Source organism: Pleurodeles waltl, chromosome 6 (genome assembly GCF_031143425.1).
Source record: "Pleurodeles waltl isolate 20211129_DDA chromosome 6, aPleWal1.hap1.20221129, whole genome shotgun sequence".
NCBI classification, from domain to species: Eukaryota; Metazoa; Chordata; class Amphibia; order Caudata; family Salamandridae; genus Pleurodeles; species Pleurodeles waltl.
Genome location: NC_090445.1, coordinates 53154226 through 53176836, shown reverse-complemented (window position 1 = coordinate 53176836; position 22611 = coordinate 53154226). Strand labels below are relative to the sequence as shown.

The window sequence follows — 22611 nt, the reverse complement described above, 5'->3', positions numbered from 1 at the left end:
CTGAAAAACCTGCAGAGAAGACGGAGACACCAACTTCTTTGGCCCCAGCTCTACCGGCCTGTCTCCCCACTTCTAAAAGACACTGCTCCAGCAAAGCGTTCCACAGGGTCCATCAACCTCTGAAGCCTCAGAGGACTACCCAGCATCTCTGTTCCACAAAGACTGCAACTTTGCAACAAAGAAACAACTTTGAAACAACACACTTTTCCCGCCGGAAGCGTGAGACTTTGCACTCTGCACCCGACGCCCCCGACTTGTGGAGAACAAACATCACAGGGAGGACTCCCTGGCGACTATGAGACCGTGAGTAGCCAGAGTTGACCCCCCTGGGTCCCCACAGCGACGCCTGCAGAGGGAATCCCGAGGCTACCCCTGACCGCGACTGCCTGCTTCAAAGACCCGACACCTGGTAAAGACTCTGCACCCGCAGCCCCCAGGACCTGAAGGATCCGACCTCCAGTGCAGGAGCGACCCCCAGATGGCCCTCTCCCTTGCCCAGGTGGTGGCTACCCCGAGGAGCCCCCCCCTTGCCTGCCTGCATCGCTGAAGATACCCCTTGGTCTCCCATTGAATCCTATTGCGAACCCGACGCTTGTTTGCACACTGGACCCGGCCGCCCCCGTGCCACTGAGGGTGTACTTTTTGTGCTGACTGGTGTCCCCCCCGGTGCCCTACAGAACCCCCCTGGTCTGCCCTCCGAAGACGCGGGTACTTACCTGCTGGCAGACTGGAACCGGGGCACGGCCTTCTCCATTGAAGCCTATTCGTAAATAATTTAACTTTGGAAGGAGTTTTGCTAATTGTGTGCCCTTATTGGACATTAAAGTGACAGGAGATCACATTATGGACTGAGAAAGTCCTAGGTTTGATGAAGGACGCCCCATCTTGATTTGGCAAGTTGAAGATATTTTTCTGGTTCTCGCCTCCAGTATGGTATCGGTCTATTTGGTTCCAAACAATGGCCACTGCCTCCAACTCACCGACATGCAAAATCCTTGTGCAGCATCTCTGAAAAGGCATCAATTAGACACATGCTTTGGAAATGCTAAGTGCCATATAAGGCTATTAGGCCCAGAACTAGTGCTGAAGCCGAACAGGGGTGAGTAATGTTCACAAGGTGGAGGTTCACCGGCTTAAATTTGACAGGGCATTCATGAGCATCCACAGCTTATGGGAGTCAACCACTGAACCTCTTACAGAGTTTGAAACTCTTACATTTTTTAACTCTTCCCTGAATAATTAGTACCTAAGCTCCATGCATCAGCGCATCTTATTCCCAACTAATGAATGTACAGCCACATCAACCCTCCCTCAAAGACCTTCAAGATTCTTATGCCTGGTACACATAATTTACAAGGCCACGCATACAAGCAAATGAAACCATCTATCTGACAAATTCGCTCTGCTGACCGTACCGACACGAACCAAAACACACTTGGATCCACATGAAACTAGGTGGCACAGTTACAAGCCCCTTGCGCCCCTTAACGCCGCTGTAGCGTTATTTTGTTTATCACTACAGCGGCGCTAAACAGGCCATCACCCTGCGCCATATTTACATAGTGGCGCAATGTTAGCATTGCGCCACATTGTAAACCCTTGCATTACATTATACCTGCATTGGTTATAATGCATGCAAGGGGGGCGTTACCAAAAAAATGGCTGCACATTCTAGTGTCTTTTTTTAACGCCTGCCCAGGGCAGGTGTTAAAGTGACGCTAGGCTATTTCCTATGGGCCTGCCCGTGCTTTGCTGGACTAGTCAACATTTTTGCCACTAGTCAAGCAAAGCCCCACCATAATGTAAAAAATGTTGATGCAGTTGTGCTAACATGCGCCATGGTGTGCTATATTGTAAATACAGTGCTACCATGGTGCCGTTGGAGGGCCACAGGGCGGCGCAAGGAAACAGGGGCATCGGAGCCGATGCGCCAGTTCCTTGTAAATATGCCCCTAGATGTTCGAACAAACTGCAGGAAGCACTATAAAATTTCTGTTTACCCTATATTCCCTCAAATCCTCTTTTCCATTCTCCCATCTGTCTGAGTCCAGCTATACCTTCCCCTCTTTCGCTCCTGCTCGTAATTTTATAATTATACTTAAATAATACTTTTTTTGTAGCTTTTGCCAGAAGTCTTTTCTTACTGTAGGAGATCATTCTGTGATTTTGTAGCTGGCACAAACTGGTGTGTGATTTTTGTTCCATGTAAGGACTGGCCGGACCGCTGGTACTAGGTTTGTTTAATATAAATACCCTTTATGTATTATGTATTGGTATTAATATAGCACAGTCCTAGCTGTGAAGCAACAGAGAATTGTACTTTAGAATATTTTATGTTATGTAGACTTGTATAGCGAACTGATCACCATTGAGGATATCCAGCCACTACGAACAGGTGTGAAGATGTAGGACCTCTCCAAGTTATTCGAAGACCCAGGTCCTCAGCTTCTTGTGGAATTCACAAAGCGAGGGGGAGGCCCTAATGTGTTGCGGGAGGTTTTCCAGGCTTTGTGTGCAGTGTAGAAGAACGACCATCCTCACATTCTGCTCTTCTAAGTGTTGGGGATGCAAGTGTGGCCAAAGATAGGTGTATGGTGGGTTGGTGAAAGTGCATACATTTGTTCAGGTATGTTGGTCTGATATTGTGCAGTACGTTTTATGTGTGAGTGAGGAGTTTGAATTGACTGTGCTTGATGTGGGGGAGACATGGGAAGTTGATAATGAGTCTTGCTGTGGCATTCTGAATGGTCTGGAGTCTTGTCGTAATTGTTTGGAGATCCCTGTGTACAGTGCTTTGTCCTAGCCTAGTTTACTTGTGATGAGTGCTTGTGTGACAGTGGGTCTAGTGCTCGGGGACAGCCATTTCAATATATTTTGTAGCATGCAACGAATGTGGAAACAGGATGAGCTCACAACTTTGACTTGCGCTATCATGTTGAGGTAATTGTCCAGGATGATTCCCAAGTTCGGTGGGTGTTGGTCCTAGCTCTGACAGCCACCAGGTAGATTCCTACGGAGAATTCTTGTTCTCAAAGTCCAGTACTTCCATCTTGTTGGAGTTGAGTTTCAGGCAGTTGGTTCTCATCCACCCCGCTACCTTGATCATGCAATTGGTGAAGTAAGTTCTGGTGGTGCTTGTCTTGTTGGTCAGGGATAAGATGAGGTGGCTGTTGTTGGTGTAGGATATGATGATGATCCCTTCGGACCTGATGATATTGGCAAGCAGACTTATATAGATGTTGAACAGGGTGGGACAGAGAGATAAACCTTGGGGGACTCTGCAGATCAGGTTCTTTGATTCCGATGTGTCGGGTGGTAGTCTGACTCTCTGTGTTCATCCAGTGAGGAAGGAGCTTATCCAGTGGGGGGCTGGTCCTCAAGGTGACGGACAAGTTGTTTATTCATGACCTTCTCTATCACTTTGGCTGGGCAGGGGACTGGAGAGATGGGACAGAAGTTACTCAGCTCACTTTGGTTGGCTGATGGTGTTTTGAGGAGGGTAGTTAGTGCTGCATGTTTCCAGTCTTCTTGGAAGTTGATGGATTTGATGGAGGTGTTGATGATGTGGGTGAAGATTTTACTGATTGGTGGTCCTCCCATGTTGTAGATGTTGTGTGGGCATGGGTCCGTTGTGGCTCGTGATTGGACTGCTTGCATGATGGCACCTTTGTCTTCTCTAGTAAGTGATTTCCATTCAGTCAGGTGTCTGTCTTGGTTGGTGGTGAGATCTATGGGGTCCAGCTGGTGTTCGAAGTTACTGTAGATATTTGCTATTTTGCAGAAGAAGTTTGATACATTATCATAGAGCTCCTGCATGGGGTGATGGTGTTGACTGCTGCCTCGGGGGTGGAGAATTCTTTGATGATTGTAAAGATTCCCTTGCATCTGTTGGAGCTGTCCTTAATGCATTCAGTTAGTGCCATTTTCTTGGTGTCTCTCAGTTGCTGGTGGTAGCATCTGAGTGCAGCCTTATAGGTGGTTCTGTTAATGGCCTCATGGGTCGTTCTGTTTTCTGTCTAGATGGTTGCTGTACTTGTTTGATTCTTGGAAGTACGAGAAAGTCTGCCCAGCTCTTGATCCATTCATTGAAGTTTGTGATGTCCTTGTCAAGGTTGTTAGTGTTGTTAGGTTGGTCTGTTTTCAAGTTTTTGAGTCAGGCAGCTTCTGTTATTTTGCTCCAGTTGCAGCTAGGTAGGTTTCTGCTGGTGGTGGCATTGGCTTGTAGTGTGGTGATTTAGAAATGAATAATGGAGTGGTCAAACTATGAGAATGGTGAGGCGGAGTTGTAAATAATCCTCTTGCTAGTGGCGAAGATTGGTTCCAGCATGTGTCCTGCAATGTGTGTTGGGTCTATGACGAGCTGGGTAAGTCCAATGTTGTTCAGGCTTTCAAGGAGGGCTGTTGAGCAGAGGTCTGTTTGGTCCTCTAGATTGAAATTGAGATCACCGAGTAGTATGAATTCCCTGAAGTTGATGATGAAGGGAGCAATGAAGTCTGTGATGAGGTTGAATTTGGTTCACAGACCCGACTATCGGTAGGCGAGTGTTTCCTTTGAGGGTGATGCTGATGTGCATTTGCAGTCTGAAGTGCATGTGTTCCATGAAGGGGGTGTTGTTCTCCGTGGATGTGGAGCATTTGATGGTGTCATTGTGGATGATTGCAAGTCCTCCTTGGTTATGAAAGTGGCCCCGTCATGCGTTCTTGTTAGTCGTAAGGATGGCCACAGAAATGTCCGGTACAGATGCAGGGTTGAGCCAGGTTTCTGTGAGAAAGAGGAGGTCTGGCGTGCTGTTGCTTAGGAGAACCCACATCTCCTTGGCGTATTTGCTGAGAAAGAGTGTTGAGAAGCATGCATATGAGTGATTGTTAGGATGTGGGTTTGGTGTGGTGGGTAGTGTTAGATTGAGGGACTGGAGGTGTTGTCTGTGCATGTGGGAGACACAGGGCACAAGAAAAGTGAGACAAAGAAGAGAGCACATGAAGGCGGAGAGAACGGTGAGTGAAAAGAGACACAGAGGGTAAAAGATCGCAAGTGTCAAGAGGTAGGGCAGAGGAGGAGCAACAGGGAGGTGGGGAGCCTCATGCAGCTGAGCTGGGTCTGCAAGGGCCTTGACTAATCGACCCAAAGGTATTGGAGCGCTTTACATGAGCACCAGTTACATTAGAGAAAGACACATTCATGTGTGATAGGGACATGGAAATTAAGTGATTTGCTCAGAATCACAGTATGTTGAGCCGACGCTGAGATTCAAACCTAGTTCCCAAGCTCCAAAGTCTGCAGCTCTGGCTCTTATGCCACATCCTCTCCCCACCTTCTAGCTGCTCTGATTAGGCAGAAAATATTAGAACCTGATTCACAAATCTAAACGTACACTTTTTTGTAAGTTTACAATTGTTTCTTTTCACAAAGGGATTTACTAGTAGTATCTTTACAAGTACAAGGCCAGTCCTATCTGTTTTATGTGCGGAGACTCCGGACTCGTAAAGATACTGCTTGTAAATCCCTTTGTGAATGACAAACAATCATAAACTTACAGACACGTGTAAGTTTACCTTTGTGAAGTAGACCCCCGTGTTTTTCTCCACAGAATCTGGAAGCGATGAATGGAAAAGGATCTGGTAGTCATGCAGATCCATGCATACCTTCATCATTACACGGAGAAAATTTTTATTTGTTAGAATTTTATGGGGGAATACTGGTCAGAATCAGAAATTTCAGGACCTGGTAATCCCACCTCCAAATATCAAGTGATTCATAATGAGAGCCTAAGGGGCGGAACCTCACTTCTTATGGACATTGCATCAGCACATCATTGATCGCTGCTTAGCTTTGAGAATGTTCCATATAGCGGAAAATCCATGATCATGTTGTTGCCCCATTAATGTAGCCCATGTGTTGATTGCTTAAGTGTTTTCTCTCTGACTTCTCTCTGGCTTCCTTTTGCCTTCTGCCCCCTTTTCACCCCAAAGGGACACTGGCATCACAAACTCATGCATCAAAACTTAAACCTTTTGCTGCCTTGTCGATGTATGGATACATACATACAAAGGTGGGTACAGTATTCCCTATTTAAATATATGTAACACATGGGCATGAGGCACAAATGTGAATGGAAGTGCCTTGCTATTATTTATGGAAGGTTTCTGCAGGCACTGGAGAAAGAATATGGCTCAGGATTGTGCAGACACCTCCGAAGTTGAGGGGTTAACAATTTATCCACAAAATTACCAGTCCTGATGTGACGCCAAAGTGGGAGTGTTTGGAGATAGATGTGCTATACATTGCCTTTATCCTACACATGCTACTTCTCTTCAAGGGTAGTGTTTGAGAGTGAACCCAGTCCTTTCTCTCTTCTGTTGTTGCAGCCTTTTTCGAGGATGACGAGGAAGAATTATTTGACGAAGATCCTATCTTAGCAAGAACAGACTTCGCTGAGACCTGGCTGTGGAAGACAGTAAATGTGCACAAAAGTCACAAGTAAGACTGGTTGCTAAGCATGGCTATTTTAGTCTTTTACTGCAGTCACAACTTGAAAGACCTTAGTGGCAGTGGCAGCTCTTTCGCTTGGGCAGAGGAGCGTCGCCCCCCGCCAGCAGCTACCGCTGCAAATCCTTTAACTACGTTTATTATCCTTTCCTTGTTAAAGGGCGGGGCATATGGGGTGACGAGTAGTGAGGTGAAAGCACTGTGCACTCCCCTCAGTGGGAACGTATGTTTGGCCGGCCTTCTCGGGCCAATACAGTTGCCGGGCTGGAGAGAGCCTGCACAGGCTCCCAGTCTGCCTGGGAGTGCCCAGCCAGGGTGCTTCCAGACAATCCTGCTCTCCTCTGGGCAGCGTCAGGATTGGCCTCAGGGCAGGCTGGGAGCCTGTACCTGCAGCAGCGATGAAGATGGAGGAGAAGAGCGGCGCGCGGACCGAGGTACTTTTTTTTAAATTGATTGTTTTTTAATATTTTCAATGTCCCCCACCCCCTCCTCCGCCCTGCCCTCCCCCTGTAACCCCAGCAAGCCATGACTGCTCAGCGGTGGTGCAAATGTGTGATGACTAGTCAACAACAATGTCATCAAAGCAAAGCATTTTCAAATCATGACCTTACTGTCCAAAAATAAGACCTCCACCGACCCAAAGCCCATTAAGAGGTCCTCGTCCATCATCAAAGCCTTCTTTCTAGACTGGGCTGCTGCCACAATAAATGACATGCTTGGCGTGTAGGTGGTGTGCATAGTATACTAATCACCTCTTAGTAACTTATTGTCCATCATGAGCATCATGGAATTCATATTCATACAAAAGGCACCAATAAACTGTGTGAATATGTAATAATGACACTATTTATACTTCCCTATTTATCTACATCAGCTGAACACCACTGGCATCTCTGGGCCACCATACCCTCCACACTATTGCATCACTACCCGATCGGGCATATTTAAGAAAAGTGGCGCTGCATCCAATACTACGTCACTTTTCTAGCTCCCCTTAGTGTCCCCCCTATCAACACCATTTGTGCACCGTATTTAATATACGATGCACCATGGCGCAAGTTAGGGGCAATAGCTCTAAAAATGTTTGCGCTAGTCCTGCACAGTACTTTAATGCCCATTTTAATTAATGGTGTGCCTCCTTTTAACGCCTGCTTTGGGCAGGTGTTAAAAATGGTGTTAAAAATAAAAGATTTCTTTGTGCCATTTTTTCAGCACACCTGGCAGAGGCATAATGTGGCACAAGGGGTTGCAAAGTGGCACAATGCATGTATTGCACCACTTTGTAAATATGGCGTGGAGATTTTTGAAGCCTAATGCCACATTAGCGTAAAAAAAATGACACTAATGTGGCACTAGAGCTTCTTAAATCTGGGCCTTAATTTCTAACTATGAAAAAAAGTCTATAATATCATATTCCATCCTACACCATCACACAAACAACCACCTATATATCCGTCTTCTGACACATCAGCACTATGAATCCTAGACTTTTCAGAGCCAGTAAGCCCAGTGGTTGAGATGTATAGAGAGTTCAGACAATATCGCCATAGAGCTCTTCAGACTTATTAAGAAACAGACCAAGACTCAATGTCTTAATCTACTGATCACAAAATCTTTTTGACAGCCTTCAACTGTTTTCTCTTAAGCAACTCAAGGATCTCTGCACCAGAATCAAACTTGTTTGTTTCTGCTACCATAGCTGAGAACATAAGGCCTGTCACGAATATTGCCAAAGTCTTTATAAAACATATTGGTCCTTCTTTCCTCTGGATCCAGAAGAAGAAAAATATCCAAAGCCTCCAAAAGTATTGCCCCCTTACTTCACGCAAATCAACAACGGATCCCTTGTAGAATGGAGGGTCACACAATCCCTAAACAAGTCATCACCAATCTCCTTAAAAAGGACAATGTATCTCTTTAGGACCTCGACTTGACTTTAGTTAGTTGCATATCCAAGTAGAGTTCCACAAATTTTTCAACCACAACCTGTGTAGTCTTTCAAAACAGTGGAATGGAGATCTGTATCCAATGTTTATGAAAACCTCGAGTGGCATAAGACAAAGGCTGCTTGGGTTTATTCCTTGTAATGGATTTCTTGCCTCCCATCAATGTTAGAAGTTGTGTTTCTTAATAAAACAATACTCACCATTAATATAGTAGGTTCTACGATCCCACCCACAACTACATAAAGGCTCAAATTACACCACACCTGCCAATAGGGGAAGGTGTTAGAGCAGGAAATAGATCCTGAAATACAGTAAGTAGATTAATTATTTTGTCGGCTAATTATATGACTTTTCTTTAAAAAAACTATGATGCATTAATTATTTAGCAAAGGATAGTTTCCTACCTTTAGAGAACAACACGCTGCAGAAAATATTTCCTCCCAATAGGTGTTGACTCCTGTCATTTTGTAGAGTGACTAATAGAGTTCAACAGTGGGCCTGCCTGCTGGCCATCATACAGCATGCAAATCTTATATTGTCGCGAAGGGCAACTTATCTATCCCTAAAAGTGTCTCTAGTCCCCGACGTCCTTGGCTATCTCTCTTCAGATAAATTCCTAACATGCTGAAGAGTGAAGTTTTGAACATTGGTTGACTATGCAAAATTAATTCTATACCTCTAACCACAACGTTCCGCTCTGTGATGTTTCAGAAATGCATGCTGATTTCTCAGATTTATGAAATTAGGAAATTATGCTCTTCTCTAGAGGGTGTCTGTTAGCTCCACTCCCACCTCTCAACTCCCTAGTGCGACTTAAAACACACTTCATTCACTTTGCACACTCCCTGTGTATTTTCTTCCTTGCTCTTGCCTGTGAATCTTGACAATAATGAGATCATGACATTCCCGTTAGTCAAGTTCTCCTGGAGAATATGAAATTATTTTTTGCTGTCAGCGCTAAAGCCTGGCACTAATTTGCCTGCTTCTTGAATGGATACTCATGTGAAAATTGACTCCACCTAGTTCTCAACCAACCACGCGCTTCTCTTATGGTGTACATCACAACTGCAAAATCGCGCCTCTTCAACATGCACCTTATCCTTTTTTCAGCAATCATCCACAACTGTTTCCTTCACTTTAATACGTGTGTTGATGACATTCAGGAGATCCTAAAGTTATGGACTAATTCTGTGATTTCCATTCACTGTTGTGTCTAATTCATTCAGGCTTATATAAAACTCACCTGATCTGTGAATAAGTTTGAAATACTCATATTTTGGGCGCTACTGTATCTGTGCCATCTTCTGCAATTGTCATCTTTGGCATGCTCCTCAGAAGGTCTCCCTTTAAGCTGAAGCAAACAATGAGCACCTTTACTCAGGACTATTATGTATCTGACATTAAAAATGGTATGACAGTGTCTTATATTTCAAGATTTCAGCAGCATTAGACCCCTCCCCAAAAATATAGCTTGTCAAAAATCAACTTGGCAGACAAACTGCAGCCTTGGGACCTCATCTACACGACTGACCTTTGATGGAACCAAACTCCAAATTAAGATCCTGGGGGCGCGTCCTACCATATATTTGTTTTGATCATTTATTTTATAAGGGGACACGTAAGGGTAATCAACCATTTACCCTCATGAGGTCAAATGAACCTTTGGACTCAGATAGGTGTGAGTGTTTGGCTCTGAACAAAACAAAGTCAACAATAAACAAAACCAAACAATACCATCATCAATCAACATTAGAGTCAGTAATTTAAACACAACATGACTTATTTGGCCATGAATCACCACACCAGTTTAGTAAAGTTCAAACATTTATTGCCCTTTAAATTAATAATGCTAAGATCACGTAAGTCAAACGCAAAACCAAATTATATAGATACATGAATAACACAGGCTGACCAAACCTTGTAAAGAATCTCAGCTTTGACAGAATATGAATTATTAGGCACTCAAGAATCACCATACAGAATAACAGCAATATCAGATGGACAGTTGAGATTGAGTACATTGAGTTAACACAGATGTATTATTCACAATCAGTTATTTTGGGAAGCCAAATTCAGAATGTGACATTCTTACTATTACCCTAATTAGATTGAGCATGTTGAGCTTCATGCAAAAAGAAAAAGAAGACAAAAACTAATTTGGAAAACATCTATGGCGCTAGCAAAAATAGCAGTTGAGTTTCTAGAAGAGTAAAACATGTAAATCTGCAAGAAAGACAAATGCAAACTATGTTATACCTCTCCTTAATGGGTTCAGCAGGCAGCGAAGTCTTCTTCAGTGGACCATCTTCTGGTAATCTTCAGTGGACAGTGACATATATGGGAACAGTTCAGTAATATTTGGCCCTAATGTATCTGAACTGTCAGTGGCACATAGTACATTATTTCACTAACAGAAATAAAAGCTCAGCTGAATACAGCAAAGGACAAAGCAAAATCTCCCTTAGTCTGAGCTTGAGCAAGAAAGAATAAGTCTGAACTGACATCACCTAAACATTGCTATATCAAAGTCCCAGAAAATAACTAGCTACTCTACCATTGGTCAGACTACAGGGTGGTTAGGACAGAACCAATTAAAACTAAAGCATGTTTCTTCATGTTGCAAATCTTGTGTTCTTTTTCTCCCTCATTGGTTCAGCTCCTTTCACTGCCATCACCAGTTTCTGTTTGCAGAAATAAAATGTTTCAAACTACATAAAACTACTGAAAGCCATTGTGTGGAACATTATATGACAGGAAACTAAGCAAAAAGTTATAAAAGTTACAACACGAGAACATTTCTCTCGGACATTAGATCATCACACAGGATGTCTGAGAAAGAACGAAACTTTCCACTGCCATCAGCATTTTGTAAGCATCACATTTATTTCATTCTGAATTAACTTAACACAGGCCTGTTTAAAAACGCAGTAAAATGTGCTACAACATTTCATAAAACTCAAACTGTTTATTTTCTGGAACATGTCATTATTATTTTTCATTACTCTCAGTTAGTAAAACATAAAATACATTTTCATTTTCAAAATATCTGAGTCAATTATCAGTGTAGGCCTAATTTTCATTTCAGCCTTGCACTTTTAAACGCATGTTTTTCTTTCAGTTAATCACACAATTCTAGTAGTAATTTTCACACTCTAACAATCCTCTGCTTGACCAGTAAAGTAATCTGGGTTGAGGACTGGTTCAACCTTAGCAAGGTGGCATCTAATTCATACCCTCTCTGGACAGTCTCATCTCATCACCTCAACCACCATGCAATGCAATGCTATAGCGCATCCTGCTTTTAGGAAGATGCTGAAGAGTCTCCTAGATCCACAACACATCTCCACTAACATAGCACAAATCTGCTCCATTGTCTCCCCCACATACATATTAATGTACTTTTCTTTTGGTGCCTTCTTCCTTTTCCTACCTGGCTTGGATTCAATGTGCCCTGAAGCACTCACTTTCAGAATGAATGCAAAACAGTAACAAATTACAATGCACATCTACAAGTAGCTCTATTAAATGAACCTTCCTATATCTTCATATTCATAGATGAAACAACATTATAATTAAGACCCTACTGCATCTATATTGTCACATTTCTTTGCATCACTAGCAGCATACAATCCTCACGAGGCTGCAATATTCAAACTCACTGATTGTCTTTTGTCATTACTTCATGTGTCTTCCAGAGAACATAGTTATGTTCCTCACTCCATCACCACATGGGAGATCCAGGCCATCAGCGTGTCGAAAGGGGGAGGTGAGTGATCAGCGGTTACACTGAGATTGTGCACTTGTGCTATTGTGACAAACGTTGCTATCAATCTAGCAGATGTGTTGGCCTATCATTATAACTTAATGGACTTAAGGGCCAATTTGGATGTTGGCAGAGAGGGAATTGCATTGCAATGGCGACTGGGTTCTCACTCTGCCAACGCAGTTGTTGAGACGGTGCCACTCACCTGAAAAACAGGATGTCTGCAGGGGAGATGGTATGCCCCCAACCTCCTGGAACACATCTCGGCACTTCCTGGTGGGCACAGAAACCCCGGCAGGTGTCCCAAAAGGAAAGGGGGAGTGGAAGAGAAAGAGACAAAACACTGCCACGTCTTGCCGGTCCAGCCAGGCACCCTGTATCTTCGGGGGCAGGTCATTGTTGACAGAGTGATAGTAGAGTTAGTGCACTCAACTTCCTTGAAATTGAATCTCTCTTTCTGATATGGGCATGAGAGCGGTAGAAGAACACTGGGATGCTCCAGCACTTTTCTTGGACAATAATAACTGTTGGCACAATTGCTAACACTGCATTACTAAAAACCCAAACTGAGTACCATAACAATAAGTACTGCGACACTAGGGCTGGCTTCACAGAGATTCACTGTTGCACATTACAATTAGAACTGTGGTTGCACTTATCATGCACAAGAAAGACAAACAAGGGCATTAATTATATCACATATAACTTTCCTTCATGCAGAGCGTTAAACTAAAAAGAACAAATTCAATCCAAGAAATACAAATGTCCACTCTGGGTTTAAACAGTTAGGGTGGCACAGTTTGGTTTGGTTTCACTGTGTGTGTGAAAAACCCTTCAAAAAGCAAATTCCTCAAACCTGAAACACAAGCATGAATGACACAATGTAAATCCAAGAGTTATGCTATTAGAGAAAGAAAAGTTACGTAAATGATCTTTTAAAATTGCACTGTCGGTTTTTGTAGTGCTTGAACTCAAGCAGATTTCCTGAAGCACATTTAGGCAAGTAACTGCAATAATAATGTAGAATGTTCAGAAATGCATTTGCCTCTTCAAGATAAGCACTCTGACAAAATATGAGATCTGAAATACACCAGCTGTTCTAGGAAAGCGCAGCGCTCAAAGAAAAAACTCCCTGGAGAATACTAGTCACTTAGCTGCAGTCTTTTCCGGAGTGCTGGAGGAATGCCTGGTGTCAGCTGGTACAGGAACAAAAAAAATAATTGCCTCAAAAGTCCTGAATACGAGTATGACAGCAGGGTCTGGACTGCCAAGTCAGATGCTGAGATAAGGAAGCAAAACAAAGCCAAGCAGGGAGGCATGCTTCACTCTGCTATTTATAGCCAGTCAGGAAAGCAGTTGAGTTTCCACATGTGGATGAGTCACCACGCCCAATTAGAAGCACATGTCTACACCACACCACATTAGAAGCACATGTCTACTTCCTGCTCACATTAGCAAACAAGCATTGGTAAAACAAGCATTGATAAAACCAATTGTGTAACACAGCACATTATGTTTACTTAGAAACATGAAGGTTAACCAAGAACAGAGATATGATTTAGCCCTAATCCCTGGGATGCTGACAGATAACGCAGGAGGCACCTTGGGGATTTCTGACAGCAGTAGTCGGCCTGACTGATTTAAATGCGGACAGACAAAAAGTTTGGCTACAGCAGTGACAAATCCATTACCATCATAGCCAAACTTCTCTGATGGCGCCAATTACAATCGGTGGACATATTGCCATTTTTTATACTGCCCTTCACGACCAGGCAAACCCTGGTGGAAAGAGAGAGTGAAAAAACAAAAAATGCCCCTTTTGCCATGACAGATGACACCAAACTGCAAAAACATTGACAGGAACCGCTGTCACAGCGGTTTCTGCCACTACTTAAGAAATGACCAACAGCTTGGTCGTCATTTCTGAATTCGACATAATAAAAATGCTCAAAGTGTGACAGTTGCTTTGGGCATAATGTCTTTTCATGGACATAAGGCTCCTGGATTCAGCCAGCTCTTGGACTGAATGGTAAATGATAAGCCAGTCGAAAAAACCCATGAATTCTAGGCTCCAGCCTGACCTAGCCTATAGGTCTCACCACTGTACAATGACCTCTCCTTGAATGCAGGATTAGATCGATTAGATCCATTAATTCCTGACTCAAGCCCTATGACATCCCACACTACCTACCTTGCAGCTAGAATTGACACCCTTGCATTCATAGCTATGGTCTTGAGGAACTTTCACCTCAATCCATGTCTCCTTCCCAACCAAACATTCAACTCTAGGCTAGCGCACTCCCCCTCCCCCATAGCAAAGGTAAAAACATATGGTCTTAACTTATCCATCAAAACCATGTCTAGAACCAGGAACATTAGAATTCTTCCCGAGTTCTCACCACTAGCCCTCACCTCCTCTTTCAGTCAGACTCAAACCCCATAGACAAAGAGACTATATAAAACTCTGCTGTGCTCTTGCTACTAACCTACATTTCTTCTTTCATGTGCTTGCTATTAGGCCACTATCTTTCTAAGCTCTAACCGTTAGGTCACAATTTCCCCCTCATGTCAAGAACCAATAGAGCCACACCATTAGCTACTCCCTCTGGGTCTTGTTAGCTCTCCCCACCAGTCAATACCTCTTTCTTCAAAACCTTGAGGATCTCACACCAACAGTTGACCCTTCTTTCTTCAAAGCCTTGAGGAGCACTTGCCAAAAGGCTACACCTCTTTGTTCACAGCAGGTCTAAACACAATGTAGCTAGCTGGTTTTACCTCTCGTCCTTACTGCCTCCCTCCTAGGAATTGCTTCCTACAAAAACCCTGGGGATGTTTTGCCACCATCTCACACCTCTTACTTACAAACCCAGAATTTCTTCCTACAAAACCCTGGGGTGGTTTGGCCACCAGCTCACACCCCTTCCTTACAAACCCTGAATAGCTCTTTCCACCAGCTCACACATCTTCCTTACAAATCCTGAGTAGCTCTCTCTACCACTGAGCTCTTTCTTCAAAACCCTGAGAAGCTCTTGCTACCAGCCTACAACTCTTCCTTCCATCCAAGCCTTAGGGAGCTGTGGCCCTTAACCGTTACCTCCTGCTGCACAGCTAGGATTAGAACTAGATTCCAGCCTTCAGCTCTGAGATCCCATCATCAGATGACACTGCCTCCGAAATCCTGAAAAACTCTAGCCAGTAGCCCACACCTGCTTCCGCAGTGTAGGATTCCACCCCATTGACACAAGTCTCTAGCCCTATGCTCTTCACCTGCTCACACCTCTCTTTCTCAAACCCCAGATAAGCTTTCACCACTACCCCACACATCTTCCTTCAAAGCCGTGAAGTGATCTTAACACTAGCACACATCTCTTCCTTCAAAGCCCTGAGGGGCTCTGTCAACTAGCGTATGTCTTTTTCTTCAAAGCCATGAAGAACTCTCTAGTCTAGCCCAAACATCTTTCTCCAAAGGGCTCTTGCTACCAGGCCACATCCCTCCCTTCCAAGCCATAACAAGATGTTGTCCTTAGCCTGTACCTTCTTCCTAAAAAGTAGGATTATAACTAGTGGACTTCTCCTTTCAGGCCTGAGATCCCACTTCCAGCCCACACCTCCAATGTTTTGAGGAGTGCTGGCCATTGGTCTGCACCTACTTCTTCACAGTAGGACTAAACTCAATGGACCAAAGTCTTTAGGTCTGCGCTCCCCACTTTTTCATACCTTCCTCCCACAAAACCCAAAGGAGCTCTTCCCACTAGCCCACATTCTTTTAAAGCCACGAGGAGCTCTTGCCATTAGTCCACACTTTTTCCTTCACAGATAGGATTAACACTAATAGACTCCTGCTTATGCCCTAAACTCTCACCACCAGCCCACACCTCCTCCCTCAAAGTCCTACGGAACTCTAGCCACTATCACACATCTTCTCCTGCACATTTGGACCTAAACCAGTTGGCTACCGTCTGTATCCCTCTGCACATCTCTTCCCTCAAAGCCCAGAGGAGCTCTTGCCATTAACTTGCTTATTCTCTCCAATATCAAGGAGTACACCAGAAGACTTCTGCATTACCCACCAGCAACCACAACACTCCCTGCAAAGCCACAAGGAGCTCTTGCTACTTCTACTCCTTCCATTCACACTGGGGCTTGGAACCAGAAGAATCCTGCAAACAGGCCAGAGTTCCCACCACAAGCCCACATTTACTTCCTCACTGCCAGGTCAAAACATAAGATGCTGTTATCCATGCCTGGGTCTATCCTTACATCACTCTTGTTTACTCACTAGTAGATGCAAAGTGTGCATTCCTGATTACTTTTGTCCTGCTCTCCTAGGATTCTGTATCGCGGAACCCTTCAGAGTGAAGGTTTTCAAGCCATTTCATATTTACCTGCCCCTCCCTTATTCTGTCAAGCGATTTGAACAGCTGGAAATTCGCCCAACCCTCTACAACTATGTCTCAGAGGATATGCAGGTAAGTGAACATGTCAAACTCTCTAGAAGTGACATGGTATTCCATTTTAGCATTGACTACAGAATATCTTGCTACCAGAATATGGTGGACAAAATATCATTAAGTTATGTATATATAGGCAAGAACAAGTTTACTTCACTCCCCTGTGGACATAGACCATTGCTGAACTGGTTCAAAGTCCAAACCACAGTGTAGAGGATGAGGATCATGCAAACAGCAAGATGGTGTCATGGCTGTTTATTTTCAATTTGCTGTGATTGCATCGCCCACTGTGCAAGCTGATAATGACCAACATCTCATGAACCTCCACACACTCTCTGGTGAAAATAGTTTAACTGCAAACTCCTGTGTCTCATAATATTTTTAAACAAAACCTCATCCCTTCAACACAGGTGGAGTGACCGGTGGGAAACAAAGGGTTTACTTGTCAGGCTCTTGCGCTTGAAAGCTCCAAGGAGCTTGGATATAGATTGTTGTGAAACTTACTTTCTCCAAGCCTCTCAGGCCTTACAGGGGCCCAAGCCAGTGAACAAACCTCCTGACCAGGTAATCTCCGTTTACCAGTATATTTCCGTCTTGGCTTAAAGGAAGCAGTAGCTGTCCTTGATGAGAGAAACGAATGACCCCTTAGCACATGTGAACTTCAAAGGCTTTATGCCACAGCCCTGCCCTATCAGTCTGTACTGATGGTTGCCTTAGTCAGTGTCACCTCTGTATCACAGTGTCACTGCTTCTGATGAATGCCTTCATTAGTACTTAATAACAGTATTCTCTAAAAAGCCAACCGATAACACTGCCTTGTGTTTCCTGTTGCAATGCTTTGGTCCTTGCGGGCCATTTTTTAACTAGACGCTGGTATCTTTGGAAGCCACAGAAGGACTCTGCAGCCCAGCTACGTCAGGTCGAGAGGGAGAATACAAAGTGCTGGTGCCCAAAAACTCTGCAGTTGCGGTGCCCTTTTCCATCGTCCCCATGGCAAAGAAGGAAATCCCCATCACTGTGTTGGCTAAAGCGCCAGAAGGCCATAGTGACAAAATCACGAAGATCCTGAAAATTGTGGTGAGGAACTCTCAGAAGTCTGTCTCTATATTCTTCTGTGACTTTGCTCTCTTGTTTTCTCTGTAAATCTCCTTACAGTCCTCAGTAGATTTGCTTCCTTCAACAAAATGTAATGAAGTGAGGGGATGTAGCATCTCACATTTAAATGTGGTCTAATGGGTAAGTTATGGTGCGGTGGGGTGGCAAGATAGAGATGTGAATTACTTGATAAACTGAGATGTGGCCTTGGCATCAATCTGCAATGTGATCTACTGGCTTAATTAAAGTGTTATCTAGCGGCAACACTGCTGTGGGTTACGATTGCTACGTTTTAATTTGACCTTGTGGCAATGTTGTGAAATGTTCTGGTTGCTAATCTGAGATGTGGTCTACTTGCTGTGTTAGAATGAGTTCTAGTGCTTGGGTAAAATTGCAATACGATGAGACGTGGTGTATAGGCCAGGTTCCAATGTGGGCTGGTGGATAAGTTGTGATATATATATATATTCTATCGGACAAGATTAGGTAAGGCCTATTGACTATAGTTTGTTGCCTACGTTATGATGTGATTTAGTAGTAGGCTGGGGTACATATAAACCAATAGGGTTTAGTAGCTAAGTGAAGATGATACCTGGTGGTTATGGTGACATATGTTCTGGTGATCAACACAATGGCTCAGTGGTATGAAATCAAATGATTCTCAGGAAAGAGCATCAAATCGGATGCCAGATTCCCAGATACATGTGTATGCCATTGTACCACCGTGCCTTACTTTATCACAGCACAGTGCGCCTAAAAACAGAACACGCCCAATATGCACCTAGAGGTCCCTAATTCAGTTTTCTCTAGTCCTTTATATTCCCCAGGTCTCTTCCCAGACATTCCATTTGTTTAGTTTCTTTACCCCTCTCTCAAGCTCTTTCCCTCTGTCTCTCTTTCTCTCCTCTACAACTTGAGATTCTCACTGGTGTGTCCTTTCTTTTTTGGCAGAGAGAGGGCGTAGCCAAAGTTGAAGAAATAACATACAGTCTTGACACCAACGGTGAGTGTGATGACGCATGTCCGAGGGCTGGTGGCTCTGTGTTGGTCCTAAAAAAAAATCCCATTGTTATTGGTTGAAATTATCTTTGCTATGTCTCTGTAAATTGTCAATCAAAATGAGAATTTTGGGAGCCTACAGGTCCCTGTGCTGCTGGAAAAGCTGAGAACTGAAAATTGGTGAGGTGAATTAAAGCTTGCAGGAGGCTTGAAGATATCTCTAGATCCAGGGTTTTTCCTTGAGATTGCTATGGATGTGCACCAGGGCACTGGAACTGCTCGGATGTGCTTATTTCTCCCATTCTCTGACTCATCTCCCTGCTGTTCACCTTATTTCTTAAAAACATTTACCAAGAGCATTCTAGTCAGTACTTAATTTGAGGTGGTGGTTTCCGGTGCGGGCACTGGCACTTCTTTTTGAGGGCCACCACTATTTTTCTGCCTCAAGCATTTACTGCAAGCAAAAGACACGTGTGGGGAGACGGAGAGAGAGAAAAATGGAAAAGCGTCACAAAGGGAGAAAGCAGAAAGCTGCAAGAGTGAGCTGAACGGGCAGGGAATGGCTGTACATTGATTAAAGAGGCCAGAGATGGCTTCAGGATCACAGTATTCTGTGCTCGCACATTTAATTGCAGCAGCCACATGTTTCAGAGAAGAGCTTTGGGCACCAGCATGTTTTTATTTACAAATTAAGCACTGATTCTAGTACTTGGGGATTTTTAAGGTTATTCACAGGGTTCGTTTTAAAACAAGTTCAACACTCGTTTGGAACTTGATGGTCACAGTTTTCAATCTAACTCAGTTTTCCATCCGTTTGTGGTTGAGAAACAATAGTACTAATTAGTAAATGCTGCAAGAAACAATGGGATGTGTGGTGTGTGGTGTGGTCTAAGCTACACAATTGGGCAATGGGAAAACCTTTAAAGCTATTATTTACTACAAAGGGCCGGTACACAGGGGATTGAGCCTGAATCGTTTGAAAAAGACATAGGACCAGTTTCATTTCTCCTTGCAAGTGATAGCGCGTCAGAACCTTGGTAAGTAAACTTACAAGGAGACTTCCCAGTACGAGGTATCTTTCTGGCATCACAAAATCAATATTTCAATAACCCAATTAATCTCTTAGTAACTACCCACTAGATAATCAATAACATTTAATATAAATCAATAAAGCGAACACACCATGACCTTTCAGTCATGAATAACCACACAAATTTAGTTAAGAGTTAGAATATGTATTTCCCTATTTGTTACAATCTAATATCATCTCCGTAAATCTCATTAGCAATCAATCTCATCAGTAACTCTTCAAACTTGTAATTAAAACACAATTAATCAAAATATAGAGCATATACGTCCAACATTAACATGTCATTAGTAAGAAACAGTTTAGCAAGTTGTAATGATACGTGATTCAACAAAGCAAGAATTCAGTCATTTGTCTATTTGCGTCAGATTTTGGTGAACACCTTAACTAACCTCGAATTAGCATCGGCATGTTGGGCTTCATGCAAAACAATTTAGCAAACACAAATTTGGAAAACATCTAACTATGGCCTCTATCAAAAGAGCAGTTGGTACCTAGAAAGAAAAGGCAAACAGACAATTACAATTTTCATCAGATAGTTACCCCTCCAACGAATCAGCAATCAGCGTCAGTCTTCGTCCTCAGGACATCAGTCGATTCACCATCAGCAAGAACAGGACAGGGCAAAGTCTCAGTAGGGCATAGCTAAGAGTAAGGCTTTTCCCTCATAAGGAGGAGAAATAAGTATCAGGCAAGGAATGGGCTGAGGATGGTTAAAGTATCAGAAGAATAAATGGCAAAGTTTCAAAGAATACTGGCAAAGTATGGCTTGAGGCAGAATGTCAGAATAATGGCAAAAGTGTCCCAATAATGGCTGATTTCTCCCCGGGTCATGCGGTTATATCAAAAGAGCCGAACTAGCCCTTAATTTCCCATTGGATCAATTTTGGTGCAACATTATCTCTGTCCAATAATTCTCCACGTACCTCACTAGAATTTTCCACAAAACACAGTTCTCATGCAGTTGATTGGCTCCGTTAATTGACGTCTTCATCGGGTGGAATGTCAGGAAAGAAAAGTTACACTTTACGCTCCAGTCAGTAGTCCCATTGTCTTCTCCTAGTCTAGGCAGCCTTTCACCTGTTACGAATTACACTGTTGCATTCAGCAAGAATGTCTCCTTGAGCAAGTCGGGTCCCATGAGAAAGAACTTACTACGGTTACTCATACATATCTAGCTTCTGGAAAAGTACAGCTTTGTGTCCTTCAGGAGAGCAGCACATTGCACGTTAGGAAAAACACAGTTTAATATGAGACCAGGCAGCTGGGCCCAGACCCTCGCTAAACTAAGGCCTAGTGATTAAGTTAACAAACCCCTAATACATGACTCTAATTAAGATATGCTAATACAAATTCAAACCCTTGGTACATGATTAATTCATCATTAATAATTTTCATTAGTCTTCGTATACATTGATAGCCACTCCCCGTGGGCACATTTCAAATGTGTGTATTATTTTCTACGTTAACAGATTTTCTATGCAGTTTCATTATACATTATATTGCAAGGTTTTCATGTTAATATTAATTTTAAAAGAAACACTCCAACAATCCCTCCTCTGATGACTCTTGTCATCACACAAAACTTCCCCTTTACAATTTACATTCTAGAATTCCTTCATTTCAATTTCTTCTCTTAATTGTTCCCCCTGTGATTTTGCCCTAAACAATTTTTCCCTTTGTTTTTCTTCCCTCTTATTATTTTTCGCCATTTTCAACTTTATTCTTTTACTAATTTTACATGATAGCCATAATCCAAATAAGCAAGCTATAACAATCAATATCTCCTGTATTATTTTTGCCAATATCCCATGCCAAATACTACTAAACCAGCGCCCCACCGAAGCAAGTCCTTTTCCAACCTGGTTCTTTCAGTTCCTTCAAATCTGTACTATCCCTAGTTAAGTTAGTAAGCATACTTCTAATCTCATTACTATTGTCTGGTATATAAGCACAACAATGACGCTCATTAAGCATCTTACAGACTCCGTCATTTTTCGCTAAAAGAATGTCTAAAGCAAGCCTGTTTTGAAGCGTCATAGCCCTCTCCGCAGCAAGTTCAGTATCCATCAGGAGTATACACCCTGTAAAATTTGTCAGCATGTTATCCACAATAGGAGACAACTTTCGAATTTTTATGGAGTTTAAGATAACTCCCACTGTAGGAATTATTGCCCCAAATATGTCTCCTACTACATCAGCAGCAGTCTCTCTCTTCTGTCTAGTACGATGTAATTCAGACAATTTCGGAAACCTTTTCAAGTCCTCAAGTTGATATATCTTTGGGAAAACTATCCCCAAATAACATGTCCCATACCATCCCTTTGGAAGACGGTAATAAGCATTAAGTCCACATATATAATAGATCCCAGGGCTCGCTGGATCCTGTCCATTTATCATGAACGTCCACTTACTCTGAAACAAAAACAAATGCTTACATTCACTCATTCCCACAAACACATTGTCATAATATGACTTTGGTCTAGATATGCAAAGCTTACCTACGTGTAGTGCATCTAAAGCTAACTTCCCCTGTTCCCTAACCGCATTGTAACTCCCACTACTAGCAAAAGCTTGCTGCTGCAATCCTTTCTCCAATTTACTCTTCAATGCCCTTCTTCTATCTTCCGTATGATCTAAAAAGCTTTTCTCTACAGGTGTAAGCAAACATGTCAAATTATTGCGGAGTGCATAAGATGAAATAATTGTTAATGTCGCCTCAAAGAATCCCTTAACTAACTTTATGCTATAGTACTTAGCTACACTACTCAAATCCTCTATGA

At 43.1% G+C, this 22611-nt stretch overlaps 1 protein-coding gene across 1 annotated transcript in view; it reads left to right on the top strand.

Annotated features, from left to right (window-relative positions):
- LOC138301475 (complement C4-like) overlaps positions 1-22611 on the top strand; it is a 685953-nt gene that overhangs the window by 264714 nt on the left and 398628 nt on the right. Inside the window, exons 19-23 of the mRNA XM_069241987.1 lie at positions 6367-6478; positions 12129-12199; positions 16526-16665; positions 17515-17724; positions 18694-18745. Of these exons, the coding sequence (XP_069098088.1) occupies positions 6367-6478; positions 12129-12199; positions 16526-16665; positions 17515-17724; positions 18694-18745 (585 nt within the window). The remainder of the gene's footprint in view (positions 1-6366; positions 6479-12128; positions 12200-16525; positions 16666-17514; positions 17725-18693; positions 18746-22611) is intronic.